The sequence below is a fragment of the Embiotoca jacksoni genome, unplaced genomic scaffold (genome assembly GCF_022577435.1).
Source record: "Embiotoca jacksoni isolate LCO1_2020_lvr unplaced genomic scaffold, fEmbJac1.0.p SCAF_13, whole genome shotgun sequence".
NCBI lineage: Eukaryota > Metazoa > Chordata > Actinopteri > Embiotocidae > Embiotoca > Embiotoca jacksoni.
Window position 1 is genome coordinate 2,472,721 of NW_027185263.1, and position 23,879 is coordinate 2,496,599.

A 23,879-nucleotide genomic window follows, 5' to 3' on the forward strand; every position below is an offset into this window, starting at 1 on the left:
AAATCAGTCCAACGAACACAGAGGAGGAGGGAGGACAATGTATTCAACATCAAACATCAAAAACTCGTCGTTCCACTTTTAATGGTCATGATAAAACACTTTATTAAATCCTGCAGTGGGGAAATTTAGTCGACACAGCAGTTTAAAGAATACGGGTAGGAAAGATGAGCACACAAAAAGAAAAGATTACAAATACACATACGATAAAAACACAATACGATATCACCTGCAGTATCTTTATTATTCTCTTCTATCACAAACAGATGACTGTTTTGTTTCATCGGCCTCGAGGGAAAATAGATTCAGAAGATTTGATCTTTTTTATCGACGAGTAACTTTAAATTTCGCTTTAGGTCTCCTGCATCACAACGTGATTCAAGTTTATGTCTTTCTGTCCTCGTCACTGTTTGAAGTTTTGTTTGATTCCCGTCTCTGTAGGACCCCAAACATCCTCAACAAAGACCCCACGGACAAGAAGCCAAAGAATGAGAAATCCTCCGTCTCCCTCAAACATGAGTTTGATCCAACAGGTGAGACACAGTTTTATTTCTGGTTTCTTCTTGGTTTAAGTTGATTATTTCTTCAAGTTGATGCTAAATTCTCACTTTGTAAACTGTGTAAAATGCTGAGCAAGAAATATTTTCCTCCCAAAACTATCTGGAGTTTAAAAAAATAAATAAATAAAAATAATAATAAGCTGAAAATATCAGTCAGTTATGATCATTTTATGACATCGTATCCATGGTTTCTTTTTCTTCTTCTGTATTTCTTGTTATTCGCTGTAAGATGTGAGATTTAATTTGAAATATTATAGCGGTACTTTTTGTAGTAGCTTATTACAAAAAACAGCTTTTGATCTCAACTTGCAACACTTCGCATTCAGCTGATTTGCATTGTTTCAAAAAAGTCAGTAACAGAGCAGTGAGACATTAAATTCAAATGCTGAAGCAGTTTATTTATTAATCGATTTAATCGAGGTTTAATTGTTTCAATTAATCGTCAATTTTAAAGCAACGGTGTGACATTTTTCTGCTTTTCTTTCAATTAAATATATTTTTTTTTTTTTTTTTTTTTTTTTTTTTTACCATCAGTCAGAAAAAAAACAACTTTAATAGTATCATCTTAGTAGACTGTGATTTTCAATGTTGTACAGACAAAATAATTTATTGATTAACTGAGAAAGTAATTGTTAGTTGCAGCTCTTGTTACACAAGAGGTGTCGGCAGCGCTCGGAAGAGAAGTTGCTGAGGTGGTTGCCCGGGTTGCTCGGTTGACATTAATCCCTGCTGCCCTTTTGTTCACCCTGCAGTCCTGAGGCTCCTCATGGACTCCAGAAGACAACCAATTATCCACTCAGCTCTCTCAGATAAGTCGTTTGAAGTGTGAGAAGGAAAAAGGAAAACGCAGACAGGCAGATTACAAATCGCTAAACTTCCTCCAGGGCTGCAGGAAGAACATCAGCGGACGAAAGCTTTCTTGATCTTAAAAGATTTCAGGATGTGGGTGAAGTCGGTTTGTAGGACTGTTAATGACTCACCTGATGGATTCACTGATAGATTAAAATGGGAACTATTGACACGTGGTCACATGGTGTTTTTATGCCCTTATATATCCTAAATATTTTCAAAAGCGTCACTAAATCAGCATTTAAAGGACAGAACACATTTATTCAATCATTCAACCTTTATTTATACACGAGACATAATTTACAATGACATTATGTCGATTGCGAAACCTTTACAGGACCTTTGATCTTTGACAACTAAAACCTCTTCAGTTCATTGAGGCATTGTGAACAGTTGTGACAAATTTTAAGAAATTCCCTCCAGGCTTTACTGAAATATCATCTTCACGGGTATGGCTAAATGTGAGGTGACCTTGACCTTTGACCAACAAAATCATATCAGTTCAGTTTGAATAAATTACATTCAGATGTTCCTTGACCTTGACCTTTGACCCGCAGAATCTTTATCAGTTCCTTGTTGGTACCGAGTGAATGTCTTTGCCAAGTTTGAAGAAATTCCCTCCAGGTGTTCTTGAGATATCATGGTTCACGGCCGTGGCATAAAAACAACAACAACAACAACAACATTAACAACAGAAATAAGACTAACAACAACAGTGTAATAAAAGGTGTGTGTGTGTGTGTGTGTGTGTGTGTGTGTGTGTGCGCGCGTGTGCGTGTGTGTGTGTGTGTGTGTTGTGTTGCGTTGCGTTGCGTTGCTAACGGCAGGTCTGGTCCAACGCTGTGTGATAATCCAGAGAGATGAAAATGGCTTCGGGCTGACAGTAAGTGGAGACAACCCGGTGTTTGTGCAGCTGGTCAAAGAAGGTAAGATACACACACACACACACACACACACACACACACACACACACACACACACACACACACACACACACTTGTAGAAGCAGCATCTCTGACTCTCTTCTGTGTTGTAGATGGAGCTGCCATGCGAGCTGGAGTCCAGACAGGAGACAGAATCATTAAGGTTTAACCTCTTTTAATCTTTCTGAATGTTTATTAGACTTCTTCTCTCTCGATATCGATTCAGATATCAAAACTCCGGCTCCAAATGAAGCGCTTCCCTTCGTACACTCACATTTAGGACTCTTACTTGTCTCGTACTTGAATTTTGCACTGAATGCATCTCCTGCCAACACTATCTGCTGGCTTTAATGATTTTACCCCAAAAAAATGAACGTGTTTCTTTAATTAAAACTTTAAAAACATAAAACAAAGAACAAGAATCAAAAATTAATAATGTGCAGTATTGTGTAAAAAGCAGGGAGTGATTGAGAACCGCAGCATATAAAGTGTACGACTCAGCATAATAATATATAACTTTATAAATGTTACTTAACATGTAGAGTAAAGTGCCAGAACAGATCCAGCCGGAGTTTTATGTCATGGAAACAAAAACCCAACAATAGACGGATCCAACGAGCTCAGAGCTTCATTGTTGTTCAGATATAACCGTCGTAAACATGTCGCTGAGCCGCATCGCTGCACCGACGTCACGTGTTTCCTTCGTTACTACAAACGTAGCCGTTCGTAGTTTATTTAAGCCGATCGCAAACACGCCGTCCTGCTGCTGTAAACACACCAGTTCACCAACGCTGCTGAAAAACAAACAAATTCACCCGTGTGTAAAAATAAAATATATACCGGTGACTCATTTAAAAAAAACAACAACTTATGTTCAGTAGTAACAGATGGTTCAGGCAGGAGAGGGAAGGTGCTGTTTTTTTTTTTTTTTTTTTTAAAGATATTTGTTCACAAATAAGACCGAAAAAAAAAAGAAGAATATTTCCAGCTTTATTTTTTAAACATGTTGTTTACCTTTTGTTTTTTTTTGTCTTCTGACAGGTTAACGGGACCTTAGTGACACATTCAAACCACATAGAGGTTGTAAAGTTGATCAAATGTAAGTAGACACTTCAGTATGTTGTATTACATGTCAATTAAGAATGTAACGTGGTAGTAAGGTTAAAGCAAGCATTACAGTGGTGGGCATTTACAGCTTTTATGGCAGAAGGGAGGAGCTAACTGTGATTGGCTGAATCATCTGTCAATCAACTAAACGTGTTTATTCCATGGAAAACAAAATATTGAGATTTCAATTCTACAGAGGGTTGAGGAGTTTTCCTTTTGACACTTCAACAAGTAGTTGGAATAACTGCTTTCAGTTCCCACAGGACATGACATTTATCATGATATACTTTATCGGCAATAAAATTGATGATAGTTCATTTAATACCCTTAATGTTTTTAGGATGAAGAGAATTCTACCTTTTCTGGTCCTCCTTTTTAAATTCAACAAGGATTAAAAATATAAATCTATAGAAACTCAAAAAAAAAAAAAAAAAACTTTAGAGAAATATTAAATAATAATAATAGAAATAGTTAAATAGAAATGTACAGTGTTTTACAGTATTATTATGGTCTGACATGGTGTTCTCTGAGCCGATTCTGATGAGTTTTTTGTTTTACATTCTCCTCCCTTCATTCCTTTCCCATGACTCCTCTCCGGCAGCCGGTTCCTATGTGGCGCTGACGGTGCTCGGGAGGCCTCCGGGGCTTCCTCAGATCCCCCTGGAGGAGGAGAAGGAAAGGAAGGAGGAAGGGGCGGAGGTGGGCGCCCCCTCCTCTCTGTCGGCGCCCCACTCACCTGCGCTGTCAGGCGGGGAGCAGTGCGGCTCTTCTCCCTGCAGCCCTCCGGACCACAACACGTCCTCCCTGTCTGATGGGGTAAGAAAGAGGAGAAAATACTTTATGTTGAAGCAGCATGAAGGTTGAAAATATAATTCAAACCGAGTCTGAATTAAAGAATACAGGTGACAAACAGATGCGCAATATCTGCTTTTTGTTTTTTTTGCATGCAAATAATCATCAAATCAGAAGAGTTTCCATAAAGGTGTGAGATATTAATTTATGCAATTAAACAGAGTGGGTTCAGTTTATAAATACACTTCCGAATGCACAATCATTTTGACGATATTGCAGATATTTTTAGCCGTGAAACGGAAAAATACGCTGTAAAAAATGTGTTTAGAATATTTTGATTCTCCCGAGGCAGCAGAGTTTTGCTTTTGCGCTAATAAAAATGACAGATTTTATTCTTCAGCTGCAATCCTCCAAATTATTTCACTGTTAAATGTTCAGTTTTTTAAGTTTGTTTGAAGCCTGGAATTTATCAATATGGAAAACCAGATGCAAATTTTTTTTTTTAACACAACTGCTGGAGGAAAATAAGCTTTGTGCCCGCAGCTTTTTTTTTTATGCTTTATTTTAACATACATACTTTTGTGCAAAAGAACATGAATAAAAAATCTCTATCTTTGCGTATGTGCTGCAGAGCAACATTGTGATTGGCCATAGTGCATGTATTTCTTTCTAAGGCTCCTCCCCTTACATTTCCCAGCATGCCCTCTCCCTTAGGAGTACAGCAAACAAATTAAATAGGTTTAAGTGAGTGTTAGAAATGAAAACATGCAGTTTTGGAACATTTCAGTAAAGACAAATTAACATAGCCTCCAGAAAACAGGCTGTGATTTAAGACCATCAAGTGTACAAGGTGGGCAGGAGGTATACGTTGCTGTGGTTGCCCTGGTGACCAGTTTCATGAGGTGTTTTGTCTCATCCTTTCTGCTCCATTTCATGTGACTCCTCGCCTGTTCTCAGGTTGAATAAATATCCATCAAAGTAAAAGGGCTCGGTTTTCTAAGTCTTCTATATAACCAGCCAGCTTGAGTTTTCCTTTGAAGACCGTAATGTAAACATACCTCCTCTCATTTGCCACTTCGTCTCCATCGTGAGCTCTGAACTGACAGATGTAAACACACACCACTCTTTTTCCTTGATGTACCTGTTGGAGTTGTGTTGCTTGAAGTTCGCGCCGCATTCGAAATCGTCACGGTTATGAAACGCGTCTGAAATATGAGACTAATGAGAGAAATTAATGTCAATAATTCTGTCAAATGTCTTTCATCAAGTTTAACCAACGAGTTTTAACCTCCCGTCGCTTCCTCAGTTAATGATAAGAGGTTGAACACATTCTTGTGTGTGTGTGTGTGTGTGTGTGTGTGTGTGTGTGTGTGTGTGTGTGTTTTCAGGACGGCGCCTCGGCCTCCAGGAACGGTGAAGCCGAGGAGGCGGACAGCGGTCCTCCTCCGAGAGAACGGACTTCGCCCTCTCGGTGCGACAACGGACTCTCCATCAATAACAACCCGGTGAGTTTACCAACACATCAGGAAGTGGTTTTTTTTTTTCACCAGCTGTTCGTCAGTTCGTGTCGGTGGATGCTGAAACAATGAGTCTGTTGATGAATCGATTTAAAACACAAAAAAACCAGCTGTCATTCATCACAAATAAACGCGTTCTGGTTTCGGTTTTATTTGATTGTAAATGTAATATCTTTGGGTGTAAGTTTGGTTGTAGATGTTGGACAGAAACACTGAAGTCACAAAAGGAAATATATTCAATTTCCTGTATTTAAATCAATCTGGCAGCTAATTGTGGTAAAATTTGCGTAATAATGATATTATTAATGATATATTAGAAAAACAACATCAGAAGTTTGCAACCTACTAATCTTTAAAACAGGCTGCTTATCTCTTCTTATCTTTAACTTAAAAAGTATTTATTGACCTAAAAAACTCTGCTAAGAATAAACACCCTTTTGTTTTTTGTTTTTTAGCCCTGAGTACTGTGTTCCTTTCAGCCCTGAATTTCAACAAACAAAGAGAGTTTGTTTGTAGCCTGAGAGGCAAAAACCAGGACAAAAAAAGTCCACAAGGAACTCAACACATCACTTTATAGCACTTCTGCTTTGAACATGTGTCACATGATCATATCGACATTATCAGCTGCTCTCTTCTGACAGAATTGGCCTCAATCTGCCTAAAAATGAGACCCTGTGGAAATTACATCCTCTGTTCTTCAGACAGGTCGATAAATATGACATAAAAAAAAGACACTTTTCACGATTTTCTGGCCATTTACAGATTAAAAAAAATGTATTATTTATAGGTGGACACCCGTGTTTGTTGCCTTGATTCTTTCTTTTCTCCATTTTTTTTTTTTTACTGTATTTCACTGGTGATACACTTTAAAACAGGATTTTTTTTTTTTTTTTTTTTTTTTTTTTTTACTGTAAACATTTCACTCCTTATGCGGCTTTCTAACAAGAAACTAATGAACAAGCCGCCGCGGTTGACCAGGGATTGTTGATGATAGCGTATTGCAGTTATGCCCACGGACAACACAGAGCGTCTGTGAACACACGGCTCACACAGACTCCTTTGTAATAACAATCCACTTTATCACAACTTCTATAAATAGAGATGAAATGGTCCCACTTTGCAGTCTCGGGGGGATTTCCCAGCATTCATCACCAGACTAAACAATCAATTTGGTATAAGTGGTGTGTTTGTTAATATGTGTGTGTGTGTGTGTGTGTGTGTGTGTGTGTGTGTGTGTGTTCGTTAGATGCACTGCAGCCCCCTCCCAGAGAGTCCCGGCAGGAGAGAGACGCCCTGTCAGAGCCCGGACGTCAGCCCCAGAGACCGCCTCAACTTCTGCTCCTCGCCCGACTCCGAGGACACCCCTGACACGGTAAAACACACACACACACACACACACACACACACACACACACACACACACACACACATATATATATGAAAATTTTAGCCATACATTTTTAGAAAACTGTTTTTTTTCTGAGAAACGAGGCAGAAAATCCTGCTCAGTCGTGTGAAACTCTTTGTTTCTACACAATAAGTGTGTGAGTTTGTCTATCAGTGCATTTAACCCTGAATATATATATATATATATACCACTCAGGACTCCCAGTGCATTGTGGGTAGCCCTCCCTACCTCCTTCACCCTCAGATTATCGGAGCAGAAGATGACTACTTCGACTCTCAGCAGGAGCAGGTATGTGAAGAAACGTCTCCGAACAGCCGACGGTGACACAATCATCATCATCATCATCATCATCGTGTAATGAATCGATCTCTCGTCAGATCAACGGAGAGTGCAGCTGTTTCCAGACCGTGGACCTGCTGAAGGGTCGGCCGGCTCACCTCGCCGTCTTCCTGCACCATGTGGTCTCTCAGTTCGACCCTGTACCTCTGGTACACATGCAAACACACAAACACACGGATTACACACGTCAAGGTCGAATCATCTTCACGCTGTTAATGACATCACACGTATACTCCTATTGTATCGTACAGTACAGGCAAGAAACTAGACATGACTTCAGAAGTAATGTTTTGCATATAAAAAAAAATGTTATGCAGGAAAATGTATTTTCTGTCATCAAACGTGGTCGTTCATTACAGCCTTCAGTCTGAGTTCATTCAGTGATGTTTGTAGTAAATGTCATCGTAAAATAATACATTTTGTTGAATTGATAAATGAAAGTGGGCTGAGGATCGAGCCCTGTGGCGTCCCAGATCTGATTAAAGCTACTTTCTAATAGGTTAATGTGCAGTATATTGTAATTTTTTTCTGAGCAGTAATACACTATAAAAGATGAGGAACTTCACAACGACATCGGTATAAAGCTCTTCCCGTCTCTTTCCTTCTGTTAGCTGTGTTATCTTTATGCTGACATGCACAAGCAAACCAGCTCCAAAGAAAGCCGACGTTTCTTCATGGAGTTCCACTCGCTCTTCATGGATCGAACTGCGGTAAGTTGGACTTCTTCCTCCGTGTCCTTTCTGATTTCTTGATTTAAAAAAAAAAAAAAAAAAAAAAAAAAATTCATGTATATATTTGTTGACTCTGATTCTCTTGCTTTGTTGTGTTTTCCAGAATCTTAAAGTGCCGGTGCCCGAAGCACTCGCAGCTGAACTTGGTAAAACTTTCAGAAATGAATCCAGATACGATCAGATTTGGGCCTTCAGTCTGAACAAGACTTTTCAGTTTGAAACATTTTACAACGGATACAAAATCTGGGTCGTAGTTTAAAGTGTTCAAAAAGCTGTATATAATTTTTTTTTTTTTTTTTTCCTCCTTCGTTTATTATTATTACAAAATTCTTGCCGCTATGTCGCTGAATTTTCTGGAGTTAGGAGTGATAAGTGTTGATAAGATGTTCTGTGGTTGACTGTTTTTGGTGTGTGTGTGTGTGTGTGTGTGTGTGTGTGTGTGTGTGTGTGTGTGTGTGTGTGTGTGTGTGTGTGTGTCAGAGAAGCGGAGGCTGGAGTTAATCCCGGAGGAGCTGTGTAAACAATACACTCAGGCGTTACAGGAAGCACTCCTACCAGACCTGCACAAGAACCTGGAGGACTTCAGGTAACGATCGCTCATCTGATCCGACCCATTCTCACAATAATGATTTAAATTGAAGGTTTTTTTTCCACACATAAATCTTGCTGTAGGTTAATATCCCCCCCCTCATCCTCCACACACACACACACACACACACACACACACACACACACACACACACACACACACAGTGAGGTGACTCGTTTGTCTCTGCATGCAGACACAAGCGCAGCATGGGTCTGACGCTGGCCGAGGACGAGCTGTCCAAGCTGGACTCGGAGGGAGGAAAAGAGCAGCAGGCCGTGGAGAAGGAATGTTCCTGCGCCGAACACGTCCTCTCCAAGATCGAGGATATCCTGTGAGTCTCCGAGCACAAACACTCGCTGTGTGTGTGTGTGTGCGTGTGTGTGTGCGTGTGTGCGTGTGTGTGTGTGTGTGCACTCAGCTGCTGTGTTCCTCATATGAGTGTGTGTGTGTGTGTGTGTGTGTGTGTGTGTTGTTGCAGGTTGACGACACAGCCGTCAGAGGAGGAGAAGTGGTGAGTTTCCACCAGGCAGCTGCTACTGATATTCGATATTTTACTGTTATTCTCCACATATGTTTTTATATAGTGACTAAAAATGATGTTGTTGTTGTTTTTTGTGTGTGTGTCTGATGTGGCAGCCAAACGATGCAGTATGTGATCCTCACCTACATGAAGCACCTCGGGGTGAAAGTGAAGGAGCCTCGCGGCCTCGAACAAAAACGCGCGCGCATCAATTTCCTGCCCAAAATGAAGGTGCAAACCCTCCTTCGATATTAACGACCGTACCGTCACGGCACGATTCCACCGGAGGTCGATGATCGATCATCTTTTTGAAGTGTCAAACATTCGTTTAATCGTCCGTGTGTGTGTTTTTATCTGTCACGAGCAGAAAAGCATCAAACCTGAGAAGGAGGGAGAGGAGAAGGTGAAGAAGCCTCGGTTTCCCAACATCCTCGGGCCGCCTCGGCGTCTGAGCCGAGTGGACTCCACTTCAGGTGAGGAGGAAACGACCGCTTTATACATTTGAACACTTTCTGTGCATTTTTTTTTTTCCCTCCCGTTTCTGAACGGATGTGTGTGCAGTCGGTAAAGCCGTGGAGCTGAACAAGCAGCGCTCGCCGAAGCTCTCCCAGCCCGCCTTCGGCATCCCCGAACTTCCTGACTCTCCCGCCGCCGGTTCTGGACGGATCCGGGGGAATCAGCTGAGCGAAGGATCGGACACCAGCACCGTGTCTCTAGCGTCCACCACCTCGCCCACTCACAGCTCGCCCATCGGTCCGACCTCGGACACCAGCGGACAGGAGTCCGACTCCAGTGAGACATTTACTGTATATTTTTTAAATGTTGTCATGACAGAATAAATGAATCCAACAGTATGAAATAAGAATAAAAATCACAGTAGGAGGATCCTCGTTGTACAAAAGCAGCACCAAAATACTGTAATAGTAAAGAATGTTACAGACTTCATCTTGTCAGAAGAAAAGTATTGTTTTCATTGTTTTTGTTGTTGTTGTTGTTGTTTACTGTTTGTTTTGATCTCCTTTCTGGCACAGGTGTCTCTCCGTTCTGCCTCCAGGTCCGACCGAGTGAGGGTCTGCAGCCCGGAGACCACCAGGACGTCGTCCCCAGTCCGACCAGCACCCAGTTCGACTTCGGTCCCTCCAACCTGGAGCAGCGGGACGAAGACCAGGAGCCCTTCAGGTAGTTGGATTTTGATCTTAACAGGGACGTAAGACATTTGAGTCTGTTTAATATTAAAGAACTATGTTCTGTAAATGACTTGTAGCCTGTTTTATTCATGCTTATATTACTATAATAACAGACATTATTAATGTCGACTGTAAACTGCTGGATTGAACTCGACTTGATTTCAATTTTGCGTCGTCTTTTCCGGTTATTTAGAAAACGGTAAAGAAAACGCAGATGAACTGAAGGTGGTGCCTTCAAATTCCTCCAAAAAACAACAGTCCGAACCCCAAAATATGAAGTTTACTGTCACATTACACAAATAAAAGAATGAAAACACACATTTCAGAGCTTTTGCTGCTTTTGTTTGGCTGGATAAATGATTTAACTATTCCTCAAGATATTTCAAAAAAATTGTTGGAAAAATTGCACATTAATCAACTATTTAATGGCTGTCAAAGGACAAATCAATCAAATTTGATATACAATTAAACATATATAGTGATTATCATAATGCTTTTTAGACTGTTTGATGGAGTAAATTGAGATTAAAACGATCCCTGTCCTTCACCACAGTAAATCTCTCTTGACGACGTCTCTCCCTCAGCAGGTTGGACGTTCAGTGCGCCGTGAGTTCGGTCGACGTCCAGAGCGAAGACGACCAGGGAGGCGAGGCGGAGTGCGAGGACGACCCTCTGAACTGGCAGCGCTTGGTCAGCCGAGGCGTCCTGGCGAGCTTAACGCCGCAGGAGATCAAACGGCAGGAAGTCATCAACGGTGACTTTTCACACACACTTCAGAAAATGATGACGCGTACCTTCGGTCCGTCCTCCCTCCCTGACATAATGCGTTCGCGTTCCCCCCCCCCCCTCTGCAGAGCTGTTCTACACCGAGCGCGCCCACCTGCGCAAGCTGAAGGTGCTGGACTTGGTTTTCTACCAGAGGCTGAACAGAGACGGCGTCCTTCCTCCAGAGGACATCAAACACATCTTCATCAACCTGGAGGAAATCATTCAGCTGCACGGTAACGTCGCTCGCACGCATTAAAAACCTGCAGCAGCTGGATGTGGAGGGAAATTATCTTCAGCCCAAGAAATAGAAAAACAATCCGTTTTTTTTTAATTTATTTTTTTTGTCTTTGTGCTCCAACAGTTTCCGTAACGGAACAAATGACAGCGATCAGGAAGAGGAGCGAGACGTCGGTGATCGGTCAGATCGGAGACGACCTCCTGGGATGGGTGAGGCCTTTCTACTGCACAATATTAGTGTGCAATAAAAACATACAGAACACAGGCTCGCCTTATACTGTATGATCTAGAGACATCTGTGAGAGTGGACTGAAAATCACAAATCTGAATCAATACAAAGATTTTTTTTTTTCTTATTTTTCAGCCACTTTAAAAAGAATTATTCAGTTTACATACAGAGTAAATATCTCAAACAAATATTGGATGTATTATCATCAATTTTGTACAGACATTCATGGTCCCCACAGGATACATCCTCCGTTTTAATTTGTGTTGAACAAACATTATCATGTTAAACTAAGATGGTTTTAAGCCTGAAAATCAACAGTACTGTAAATGTTAGCATGTTGCATTGTGCTCCATGGAGACAAAGAGGAGCCTCAGAGAGCTGCTGGCATGTTGGCAGACTGTCTTTTTAGTGCAATTCTGACAAATGAATAATAATAATAATAATAATAATGTAATAAAAAAGTAATAATTCGATGTTGTTGTAAAAGATTTGCTCATATGTGTATTTATTTTTTTAAGACTCTACGTAGCTGCAGAAAGTGTCTCCGATATGAATTGTGCTTTTGTTCGCGTGTTGATTTCAGTTCAGCGGTGAGGAAGAGGAGAAGATAAAGAGAGCGGTGGGAACGTTCTGCAGCAACCAGCCGTCGGCTCTGGAGCTCATCAAGACGAGACAGAAGAAAGACCAGAAGTTCAACCTCTTCATGCAGGTCAGCACGCGACAGTCCGCCAACAGGACGAGAGAAAAACGGACTTTATAAGAAAACAACTCATTTATAAGAGGGTGAAGAAATTTCCCCAAATTACTTATTCTGCATTGAAAACGGTAAAGTTGAACTAAAAAAATGCAGAAAAATTTAAAACAAAGTGTTGAAGAAAATCTATTTCCAAGTCCAAGGAGGAAATTTTGTGGAATGAGATAACGAACATTTAAACGATGGTTTAAGGGATTGTTTTTAATTATAAATGTCTAATAATACATTTAACCAACAGAGAACTTCTACATTTAGAATTATCTCAGCATTTTTTTAATTTATTTTTTTTCAACAGATTTTGACTATAAAATTAAAAAAAAAAAAAAAAGTAAAATAGTTGATCATGCTGCATAAATTTGTATTAAAATGTTCACAATCAGACCATAAAATCAGTTAAATGAAATAAGCTGCGACAAAAATGTTGGTTTTTATTTGTATTATAAATTTTTTTAAAGATTTTTTTTTAAATTTTTTCACCAAGTTTGATTTTACTTTCAATATTTTACCTTATTAATTTTATTTTACGTTTTCACAATAATTTAAAGTGTTTTTTAAAATCATTATTTTATATTTTATAATAATGATGTTATAACATTTTATTTTGTATTTTTTTTCAAGAAGTAAAAATAACTTCTGCTATAAGAAGACTCAATATCTTACATCTGTTTATAGTCTCGTGTAATCTGTGACAGAGGTTTTGGTTGTCGACCCTCCTTACTCTTCCTCCTCCACCTCCTCCTCCTCCTCCTCCTTCTCCTTCTCCTCTTCTTCATTTTTCCTCTCCAGGAAGCGGAGAGCAACCGCTTGTGTCGCCGGCTGCAGCTCAAAGACATCATCCCCGTGGAGATGCAGAGATTCACCAAGTACCCGCTGCTGCTGGACAACATTGCGAAGTACACGGGTACAAACAGGACGTGCACAGAGATTCATTCATGCAGGGAAAAAAAAAAAAAAAAAAAAGATTTTTCAGGAAGCAGCTGACGGTCATGTCGGTTTGTGTTTCCCACAGAGGACGGCGAGGAGAGGGAGAAGGTGAAGCGAGCCGGAGACTGTTGTAAAAAGATCCTCAACCACGTCAACCAGGCCGTCAAGGAGGCTGAAAACAAACAGGTGCAAGACCCCACAATCACCGGATCATTTTAATTAATGCATTTTTATCACCACCTTTTTTTTTTTTTTTGCGAGTTTTTAAAGCAGGTCGTGTCTTTTGTCAACAGAGGCTGGAGGAGTACCAGCGGCGGTTGGACCTCTCGTCCTTCAAACAGAGTGAAAACCGCATGATCCTGGAGCTGAAGGTCAGAAACTCGTCATCACTGATGCTCTTCGTGTAAAAAAAATAAATTACAAAAGAGCTCAACATCGAGTCTCGTGCGTCAAATTAACCATCAGTTATTGTGCACTATGTTTCCAGTCATGAAAATATAGTAAAAAGAAAAATATCATAATCCAAAAATACTACAAGTAAAAGTCCTGAATTCCAAATCTTAAGTAAAAATACTGTCCGAAAAACTTAATAATAATAATAATAAGAAGAAGACACTTTATTTGTATTGCACCTTTCATGCAAGAAATGCAGTTCAAAGTGCTTCACGGCAAGAAAATGACATTCACGTAAAAACAGATGTAAAGGAACATTTAAAAATGTAGAAAAGAAATAAACTGCATAAGAACAGATAAAATACATGAAATTAAACACAAATAGAGCTCAAATATAAAATAAAGCAATATGCATTTTAACGTACTTAAAGTATCAAAAGTAAAAGTTCACTATATATAAATTACTGGATTTTACGTCATTGGAAGTATCTATGTAGATTAATGATGGTATAAGAAACTGATTGTATACGAGAGTGGATCAGAAAGTTCAGAGACCGCTCCTGTCGCGCCGTGAAGTGACGTCATCTCACTGCAGATATTAATCTGAACACATCCAGAGAGCTCAGAGGTTTTTATTTGTTTTCATGTTCTGCAGAATCTGGATCTGACGAAGAGGAAGATGGTTCACGAGGGACCTCTCTGCTGGAAAGTTAACAAGGACAAGACGATTGGTACACACACACACACACACACACACACACACACACATCAGAATATGAGAATAACATAAAGTAGAACCAACATGTGAATAAATTATTTGGTCATTATGTTAATTTTGCTAGATTTTGCGACTTAAAGGAGAAAAATATTGCTCAAAATAGGACTCAAGATATTTATATGTATAAACACACGCACACACGCATGCGGTTTAATATGAGCGGCGGCGTCCTTTCAGAGCTGTACACCATCCTCCTGGAGGACATCATGGTTCTGCTGCAGAAACAGGACGAGCGTCTGGTGCTCAAGTTTCACGGCAAGAATCTGGCCAGCATCGCCGACAGCAAGCACATCTTCAGCCCCGTCATCAAACTCAACACGGTGCTGGTTCGGCCCGTAGCGACCGGTAGGAGCTGTTTTCTGAACCTTTTTGGTTTTCGTGATGTTGGTTCTTGTTGGGAATGCTTAGCAGTACGAATATTTCAATAACATTTGGCTATATTTTTGTGAAATTTTGCGGATATAGTCACGATCCCCAGAGGATGAATCCTACAGTTATCCAACTCCACCATGAAGTTTTCAATTTGACAATTTACTGAAATTTTCCATCTATATTCAGTGTCCTTTAAAAAAAAAAAAAAAAAAAAGTTATTCCCAATAGAATATCTCCAAATCTAAAAGAGGAACTGGAACAAGACTTGGTACAGACGTAGATGCAGTGCTGACAGGAGGTTTGCTTGTCTGGTTTTGGGTGAAATGTTTCAATTGAAGGATGATTTGCAGTGAACGTTGGTGCTGACATCCAGCTTCACAGGTTTGTGTACGCTGCCTTTATTTAAATATTTTTTTCAATATCTCTTTTTATTGAGATTGATCAAATGCAAACTATCCAAATCACAGCACTTTCAATCAATCAGTTATCTTAAAGAGGATATGAGAGTAAAACAGAAACATGAAGCCACAATAATGTAACGTGAGATCATTTCTGTTTGACGTTTCGTCCTCACCAGACAACAAGTCCTTCTTCGTTCTGTCCATGTCTGAAAACGGGGCTCAGATCTACGAGCTGACGGCTCAGACGGTGTCCGATCAGAGAACGTGAGTCTTACTTAAAAAAAAAACAAAAAAAACAACTAAATAAATGTCTCGCCTGCTTCGTCTCACCGGTTGTCCGTCCGTCTCGCCGTCTCCTGCGTCCCTCCAGGTGGCAGTGTCTCATCACGCAGTGCGCCGACGCCATGAAGGCCAAACCTCACAGCAGCAACGCCGCTCAGTCCGAGTGAGTCCGCCAATGATGTAGCCGTGTTCACTGCTGCTGCTGTTGTTGTTGTTTGTTGTTTTTCTATCGTTGACGTGTGTGAGTGTGTTTTTAGTGCCGAGCGGGACGCCATCGAGATCATCGACCGCGGGATTCCCAAACCGAGCAAAGAGCCCAATGGGACGCCGAGCGTAGGTTTACTTTCTTCAGGTGATTGATTGATTCATCTTCAAACTCTTAAATATATATATATATATATATATATATATATATATATATATATATATATATATATATATATATATTTTTTTTTTTTTTTTTTTTTTTTTTTTTTATTAAAAGTGAATATAATCAACAGAAACAAATTTTATTTCCATTTATTTTTCTCAGTCATTGAACTTAACTTGACTTGTTGGCTTTAATGGCCTTTAGACTTGTTTTCATTTTAGAATTTTTTTATTTCTTTATTTAATCTTTTCACATTTTAATATCTTAAGCTAGCTTTCTTCTATATTATCTATTCTTTTATCTTAGACCCTAAATTATTATTATTTTTCTTGTTTTGATCTATTTTTAGTTTAAATTTTCAATCTCTTCTACACTCTTATCATCTCCTTGTTTTCATCCGTCTTTTAAAAAAAAAATGTTTTTAAATAGTAATTTTTCTTTTTACTTTGTTTTAAATTTTTTGCTCTGTTCTTAAATAAATAAATTTTAAAAAGTTAATTTATTCTATGATTTTGGTCTACAAAATAGACCACATCCCGGATCCAGAAGTCGCCTCGTCTCCAGACATTCGAGCTCCGACGACGAGCTTGAACCCGTTCGATGGCTTGAAATCTGAAGATGAGGAGGAGGAGGCGGTGGAGGAAGAGGAGGAAGAGGAGGAGGTGGAGGAGGTGGATGAAGCAGATCTGGAGGCCTTCCTGGACGGGCAGCTGGCAGACAGGCTGCTGCAAGAAGGGTCGCGTCAGGGCATCGCCATTGACAACGAGGAGCACAGTGCGTTCGGCATGCCGTCCTCCAAAGCTGAGGACGCTCTGAGGACATGTAGGTCTCGCGTTGTCTCATTTCAGGACGTGAAGATCGAAGCAAACTTTATTTATGTTGCACCTTTTGTACAAAATTGCAATTCAAGGTGTTTCACAATTAAATAAAAATACAATCATTTCTTGGACAAATAAAAGAAAAAAAAATAGAGGTAAGATAAAATAAGTGAAGAGAAATTGGGGAGAAACTATTGGAATTAAATCATATTTCTGATGTGAGATCGGATCCAGAAGCACACTGAGATTCTTTTTAAATATTTTTAAGTTCAAGTCTCCACTTGGATCTCCGATAATTAAAACCTCAGTTTTCTCTTTGTTAAACTGCAAAAAAAAAAAAAATCACGTGACCACCACATGTTCATGTGATCGATGCAGTGAACCAGTTTATCATCACTTTTAAAACGTGTCTTTTCTTCGGTCCTAGTGACGATGCTGAAGCAGGCTCTCTTCACCCACATGATGAGCCGCGAGGCCGAGGAGGAGCCGGAGGAGAACAAGCAGAGCGGCGGGACCCCCGGGGGTCCGCTGGGCCCCGAGGGACCTCCTGCTGCTGCTCCAGACGACGGCCAGGCAACTGAAAGTTTACAGAAAGACGACCCGCAGCCGCCGTCCGGACTCTCGGGAGCGTCTGAGACGAATGAACGCAACGGTAACGACATCCCGAAGGATCGATATTGAAATCAAAGTGTTTCATCTAACGCCTGATCTGATCTGATCCTCCGTCCAGGTGGGTTTGTGGTTCTGGATTTTGGCGGCGGCTCCGAGGAGAGCAGCACCGATGACGACGTCGGAGGAGGAGGAGGCGACGTAGGGATCGACATGAGGAAGCTGCTGTCCTCTTCCTCGCAGACGGGCGGCGGCGGCGGCGGACCCGACCTCAGCCGGCAGCTGATGACTCACCTGCGCCTCCTGCAGGCCGACCTGCAGTATCTGAAGGTACGCGCACACATCCGCACACAGCTGGAGGCGGCTTCATCTTGTGATGTTCAACGTAACATAGAATACGGCTTGTTTGGTCTGAAGCTCGTCGACTCCCGTGACGAACACGCGCTCCGTTTTCTGCGGCCGCTGGAGCGCTTCTTATATTTTCAGAGCGTGACGAACAGATTTCTGCTGAAAATGTGCTCTTCTGTTTGTCTGCAGACTGAAAGGAAAAACTAGGATTTAATGCCAGAAATTGTTCTCTTTTCAATCTGTTCCCACTTCCTGTGATAAATACACGCAGGATATTTAGCGTCTGTGGGCCTAAACGTGTTCTTAAAATGTTTTTTCTCATCATATAGTTTAATTTTTATTACGATTAAACATAGATGGATTAGCCTCTCCAAGATTCTGTAGGTTTTTTTTGTCGTCTTTTTTTTGTCCTCAAATACTTTCAAGAGGAACTGTTCTTCTACTAAAAATGTTACCACAAAATTTGGACTAATATCAAAGAATTATACAAAATTGCAGTAAATGTCACCATATAATCGATTATCTGCAATTTTATTTTGAAAATCCAGCTTTACTACCACTAAGTTGGTTTCAGCTGCAAATTGATTAACTTTAAAGTTGTAGCCAACAGTCTTCATTCATTTAGTCTTCACAGCAAATCAGGAAGCAAATGTGGGATTTAACTAAAAATTTATTTTTATTTGATCAGAATTAACAAAGATAACTGAGAAAACAATATTTTAAGAAAAAAAAGGAGATAGAAAAACTTTCAGAAAACTAAAACGGTTCAAAATGAACTCAGAGCTCTGCCACGGCACCATTTACAACTTCATCAATTCTCTTTAATCCCACAGAAGGACACCTTCAGTATGAAGTGAAGTTTTCGCTTGTTAATAGATAGATTGCTGTTTTCACTCCACATAAAGTAAAGCTGAATAAACATAAAGATGTTTTCATGGTTCCTTCTGCATTTTAGCGTGTAAGCTACATTTCGTTTGTCTAACTGTCTTTTTCTGCGATGATTTGCTTCCAGGACGTCGAGATGAAATACAACGAACAGCAGCAAATGCACAGTGATGCGACTACTGACTCAGACGACAACAACAACAACAACAACAACGGTGCGTTTTCACCTCTCTGATTTTCCTCCTGCTCACCTGCATGTCGATTTTTTTGTTGTTGTTGACTTCAAACTCCGTGCGGTGTTTTTCAGATGGGATTCAGTGATGACAGACTTTCTGAGCTGAGTTTCATATGACATCACGATCCCCTTCTTCTGGCTCCATCCTCGACCTCCTAACACCGCCGTCGCCCCGGTAACGGAGGCCTCAATGTCCTCAAGACACGTTTCGGTAGAAGGACGTTATCGTCGGGATTAAAAACTCCTTCAAGCAGCCGGATCCGAGGAGAAAAATATCATGAAGACTTTTTACTATGATAATTATCAACTGCGTAAATGATCTGAAACACTGGATTTACAATATGAAATGGAAAAAGTCGAGTGTTTGACGTCACACAGAAAACTATTAAGACATGAAAAGTGACGTGAAGACTGTGAGACGCACGACAAAGTAGATTCACTTCTGCAGGACGCGGCATAAAAACTCTGCAATAAGAAATACGGTGTCATGTAGTTCAAGATAGAATAGAAATAAAAGTGGAGTAGCATCGCCAAATGATAAAATTACATTTCTACCATCCAAATTCCATTTAATATTCAGACATTCCCGACTCTGAAAATTTTTTTCCCGCTCAGATAATTAAGATCTGAATAATCTGCATTATATCAACGCACTCTCAAAAAATATGGATACGCAGCAAATTTCTCAGGGCAGTGATCTTTTCCTCAAAGTGCCTGAAATGAAACCACTAAAAATCTACAAATCTTTTTTTCTTTTACTTCAAGGATTGTTCACAAATTCTCTTTAGAATAAATGTGCCATTTCCAAACCTGCAGCCTCCATTAGCTGCTGTTTGTTTAGCGGCCATCTACAGCTGACTGAAAAGTCCCAGATTTTAAACCTCCTGTAGCACCTCAATGTAGCACGATAGAGCATCCTAAAGAAAATGGTCCAATGAGGAAAACCTGGAGCCAGATCAGTGCAAAAAAAAAAATCGAATTTACTCTCGACGACATCCCAAATTTAAGATATCCTGCTAACACATGAAAAGGCAAAAACAGAATCGCCATCATTCAGGTAGAAAAGTTCAAATATAAGCAGATGTTTGCCAGATTTTTTTATGTTTATGCAGCTGACAGCGTTTCCCACCAAACAACAAACTTTTCAGACAGTGTGAAGATTTAAATTGAATTTCTATTGTAAAATTACGAATCTCATCAGACCTTTTTTTTTTTTTTTTTTTTTTCATCCTGAAACACTAGTCGAGTCTTTGCGTTGCACGTTTATCCTGTCGGGCTACAAAAACTCGTTTATCTCACATCTGCACGGACTGAGAAAAACTCACCGGCCACACGACTGCACAGACGACACGCATGTGGCTTTGATTTATTTAGAATAAAACCTGCAGAGGAGGGAAAACACCGAGGAGAAAAAAAAAAAAAAAAAAAAAAAGGACTGCTTTCAAAGTAAAGGCATATCATGTACAACGACTGCATATCACAGGTTTTGTTTGTGGTTCTACTTTCCGTTTTCACGCCGAGCAAATCATGTAATGTTTTAACACAAAGTACTTAAACAGAGGGTAAAGTATTCAGCAGCATTAATCTGTTGTATAAATGTTCTTTTTAAATGTCTAAATATTGTTATTGTATTGTTATTAACCATGTTAATGTATTTTGCTCACACAAGTAGCTCAATGTTGTTGGTTTTTTTGTGCAAAATGAAAGATAAAAGTTATTTCATCTGAGTTTATTTTGGTTCATTTTAGTGGATCTTACTTGAGACGTGATGGTTCGATGTAGCATTAAAGGAACAGTCCCAGATTAAAAGCAAACATCCTTTACAAGGAATCTGCAGGTATTAAAAGCTTTAAATTCTGTTTCCTTAAAAAAAAAAAAAAAAAAAAAAGGTCTAAATTGAATTCTTTCTTGATTTATACTCTGGAGTTACACACTTTTTTGTTGGAAGCATGACAAAGAGTTGAAGCAGCACTAGCGGGAACGACGCTCCTCGGACCTTTTTAAATTAAATAGTATTTTAACTTTTTTCTTGACAACTCTCGAGAAGAATCCACAAAGATTTTCTCAAAAGGAAATCTTCCTCGTCCTGTTTTTTTTTCTTTCTTTTCCCTAATTTGGCCCGAACTTTCCGTCACACCAGACCCACGTATTCACGCGCTGAGTTCAGGTCTGGTGACCCGAGGCCAGATGAGGTGAAATCTGGTGGAAAAGGGTACGAAGCAACAATGCCGACCGTCTAATCTAATTTGGTTGATAAAACTACTCGCTGACGATATGTAGTAATGATTTATTACATACCACCGTTAAAGCCGTAGAAGCTCGTGTGTTTATAAATGTCATAAACGTCCTTGTGAGAACTCTTCTTCTCTGAATCTCCATCCAGTTTGTTTTTTTTTAGTTTTTTTTTTACTCGTTATCTGCTTTGAGTTTGTGGTTCTCTGTCCACCTTTTGTATTTAGCCCGACTCTTCTTGTAGCCGAACCTGGCTATGTCCACCATGAACACCCACGCCAGCCCGTACATGGCCGCGCCGCCCAGCTTCATGATCAGACGGGTCCTGGGAGACGTGAGCTCGCAGTAAAACATCACCGTGCCGACGCCCACGCGCACCGTGGCGAAGAGCAGGATGAAGAGCAGGTCCACGGCGTCGCCCAGCAGGCTGTCGTACAGGCCGAGCCGCCGCAGGAACCAGCGCGTCTGCAGCAGCGGGTTGGTGATCTCGCTGCCGAAGATCACGCCGCACGTCTCGCAGCCCGACACGCCCATGAGCAGCGCCAGCAGGATGCCGGCGATGCTCGCCACGTGGTGCGCCAGCATGACGGGGCCCTCGGTGCGGTACAGCACGCACCAGCCCACGTCGAAGAAGAAGTAGCCGAGGCAGACGGCCAGCGCCGAGGTCTGCAGCTCCGTGTTGTCCGTACCTGGTAAAGACACGGGGGTGGTGGGAGAGGTGGGGAGGGGACATGTGGAATTCCCAATGATTATAGCTGAAATCATGCATCATGCATCCTTTAACATCAGTGGTAGTTGGTTTGTTAATTCGGCTACTTGGGTCAACAAGGCAAGCTGGAAATACTCCATTTTATCACTTTAAATAGTGGATGTGGCCAACGTGCTAGTAAACAGTTGCCACTTGCTGTACATAATTAGCATTCACTTAAAAGTTGTGTTTGTCTCTACCCGACTTAAAATAAAGTCGAATATTCACTCTCCTTTTTTGCTCTGTTTTGGTCTCCACCGACTCCCGAGTAAACGCTCCTCTACGTTCACCAGCGAGTCGCTAAATTTGTGTTTTGTCTGTTTACGAACTCCTTGAAAGGAATTTCTTCAAATTTAGCACAAATGTGCACTTGGTCCCGAAGATGAACTGATTTTATTTTAAGGGTCAGAGGTCAAGTTCACTGTGACATTACATCCATCCCATTCTCGTGAACGCCAGCAGGGGATTTACTCACATTTGGCACATACGTTCACTCGGTCCTGAAGATGAACTGATTCGATTTTAGGGGTCAGAGGTCGAGGTTACTGTAATGTCTCGTCTTTCCCATCCATCCATCCCATTCTCATGGCTGCGTTACCTCAGAAACCCCGTCAGCGTTTTTAGTCGCATTTGGCACAAACGTTTAATTGGACTCGAGGTCATTGTAACTTCACATCCGTCCATCCCCTTGTTGTGATTGTATTATCTCAGGAACACCTAGTGGGAATCTCTTCAAATTTGGCACAAACTTTCACTTGGACTGAACTGATAAGATGTTGGAGGTCAAAGGTCACTGGGACCCCACGTCCGTCCCATTCTTGTGACCGTGATATCTCAGGAACGCTTTGATGTAATGTGGATGTAATGTGCAACTTGACTCGTTGACCGATAGGTCCAACCCTGAGTTGATCATTCTAGTTGATTCATGAGTTCAGAAAAGAGTCAGTTAAAAAAAATGTATTAAGTGAAGCAAATTTGCTAAGATTCATACAAATTGAATGGTTTGTTAAAATGAAGATAATCCCATGTGCTCGGTGTGTTTGTGGCTCAAAGTGACATAAATGAACATTTAAATTCAAGCTGCGTGCTTCAGTGATTGATTCACTAATTGATTACGTTCATTCATCCGTCTCCTCGCTTCAGGATTAAAGCTCCTTAATTGGTTAACTGGATGTGGACGGCGAACACTCGTTCCTTGTTGGTGTTCTTTTAGCCACCAAACTGGTTTAGTGCTGCACTCCTTATTCAATCAAAGGAGCCTTTCTGGAACATTTGTGCCGATTCAGCAGATACTGATCTTGTTAAATCCTCAGTGAGGAAAGACGGTCGCTAAAATTAGCAACAATCTTTATTTATAGCGCGGTCAAAGCGCTTACTGGATTGTGTTTGAATTTGGAGAAACATCTGGCTGACTGATTCCAGATGTGAATTTAAAAAAAAAAAAAGTAAGCGGTTTATGAGGATATTTTTGTGTCTTTGCGCCACTGACCTGCATGCGTGAAGGGCCACGGTCCGTCCACGAAGACCACGTAGGCCGTCAGCAGCACTATGATGACCCCGTGGGACAGCGTGACCAGGCGGCAGTTCCACTCGGGCCCCCGGCCGCTGAAGGTGCAGCAGAACAACAGGTAGAGGAACAGCCAGCCAATCAGGCTGCAGATCACCTCCAGCACCGGCATGGCTGTCTGTATACAGGGTTAAAAAAACAACAAAAAAAAAACAACCTGATGTCACCACCACAGATCAGATCTTTCACTTCACCAGCTGTCAGTATAAATATAAAGTGTATTTACTGTAAACATATTGCTGTATTGTCACTTTAATGAGGAGATTACGGGTCTTTAGTGTGGAGTTACACTTAATCACAGAGGCAGCTGAGCACTTTATCTCGTCAGGCGTCACCACGTGTTTAATTACTTGCATTAACTTTATTAAAAACGGAGTTATTTTAACACAAAATATTCTTATATTGAAGTC

At 40.7% G+C, this 23,879-nt stretch overlaps 2 protein-coding genes across 4 annotated transcripts in view; one reads left to right on the plus strand and one right to left on the minus strand.

The window, feature by feature from the left end:
• arhgef12b (Rho guanine nucleotide exchange factor (GEF) 12b) overlaps positions 1-20,649 on the plus strand; it is a 28,013-nt gene extending 7,364 nt beyond the window's left edge. Inside the window, exons 2-36 of one of the 3 annotated variants that reach the window (XM_069145909.1) lie at positions 439-530; positions 2,234-2,332; positions 2,443-2,492; positions 3,371-3,428; positions 4,038-4,252; positions 5,617-5,733; positions 6,992-7,117; positions 7,349-7,441; positions 7,531-7,641; positions 8,104-8,202; positions 8,327-8,369; positions 8,704-8,809; positions 9,006-9,143; positions 9,291-9,323; positions 9,449-9,563; positions 9,700-9,805; positions 9,894-10,124; positions 10,364-10,511; positions 11,104-11,273; positions 11,374-11,520; positions 11,649-11,734; positions 12,337-12,462; positions 13,294-13,408; positions 13,517-13,617; positions 13,725-13,802; positions 14,480-14,555; positions 14,780-14,947; positions 15,552-15,639; positions 15,746-15,820; positions 15,915-16,009; positions 16,556-16,849; positions 17,273-17,497; positions 17,576-17,784; positions 18,815-18,902; positions 18,995-20,649. In XM_069145909.1, the coding sequence (XP_069002010.1) occupies positions 439-530; positions 2,234-2,332; positions 2,443-2,492; positions 3,371-3,428; positions 4,038-4,252; positions 5,617-5,733; positions 6,992-7,117; positions 7,349-7,441; positions 7,531-7,641; positions 8,104-8,202; positions 8,327-8,369; positions 8,704-8,809; positions 9,006-9,143; positions 9,291-9,323; positions 9,449-9,563; positions 9,700-9,805; positions 9,894-10,124; positions 10,364-10,511; positions 11,104-11,273; positions 11,374-11,520; positions 11,649-11,734; positions 12,337-12,462; positions 13,294-13,408; positions 13,517-13,617; positions 13,725-13,802; positions 14,480-14,555; positions 14,780-14,947; positions 15,552-15,639; positions 15,746-15,820; positions 15,915-16,009; positions 16,556-16,849; positions 17,273-17,497; positions 17,576-17,784; positions 18,815-18,902; positions 18,995-19,008 (4,135 nt within the window). In that variant the 3' untranslated portion in view covers positions 19,009-20,649. The other 2 variants (XM_069145912.1, XM_069145911.1) reach the window with 2 other exon arrangements.
• Positions 20,650-21,054: 405 nt separating this feature from the next.
• On the minus strand, positions 21,055-23,581 carry tlcd5b (TLC domain containing 5b). The gene is made up of 2 exons (XM_069145916.1): positions 23,392-23,581; positions 21,055-21,843 (listed from the first exon to the last, which is right to left on the minus strand). The coding sequence occupies exons 1-2, from the start codon at positions 23,579-23,581 to the stop codon at positions 21,329-21,331; spliced, it is 705 nt and encodes a 234-aa protein (XP_069002017.1). The 3' UTR covers positions 21,055-21,328.
• Between the last annotated feature and the right edge of the window lie 298 nt (positions 23,582-23,879).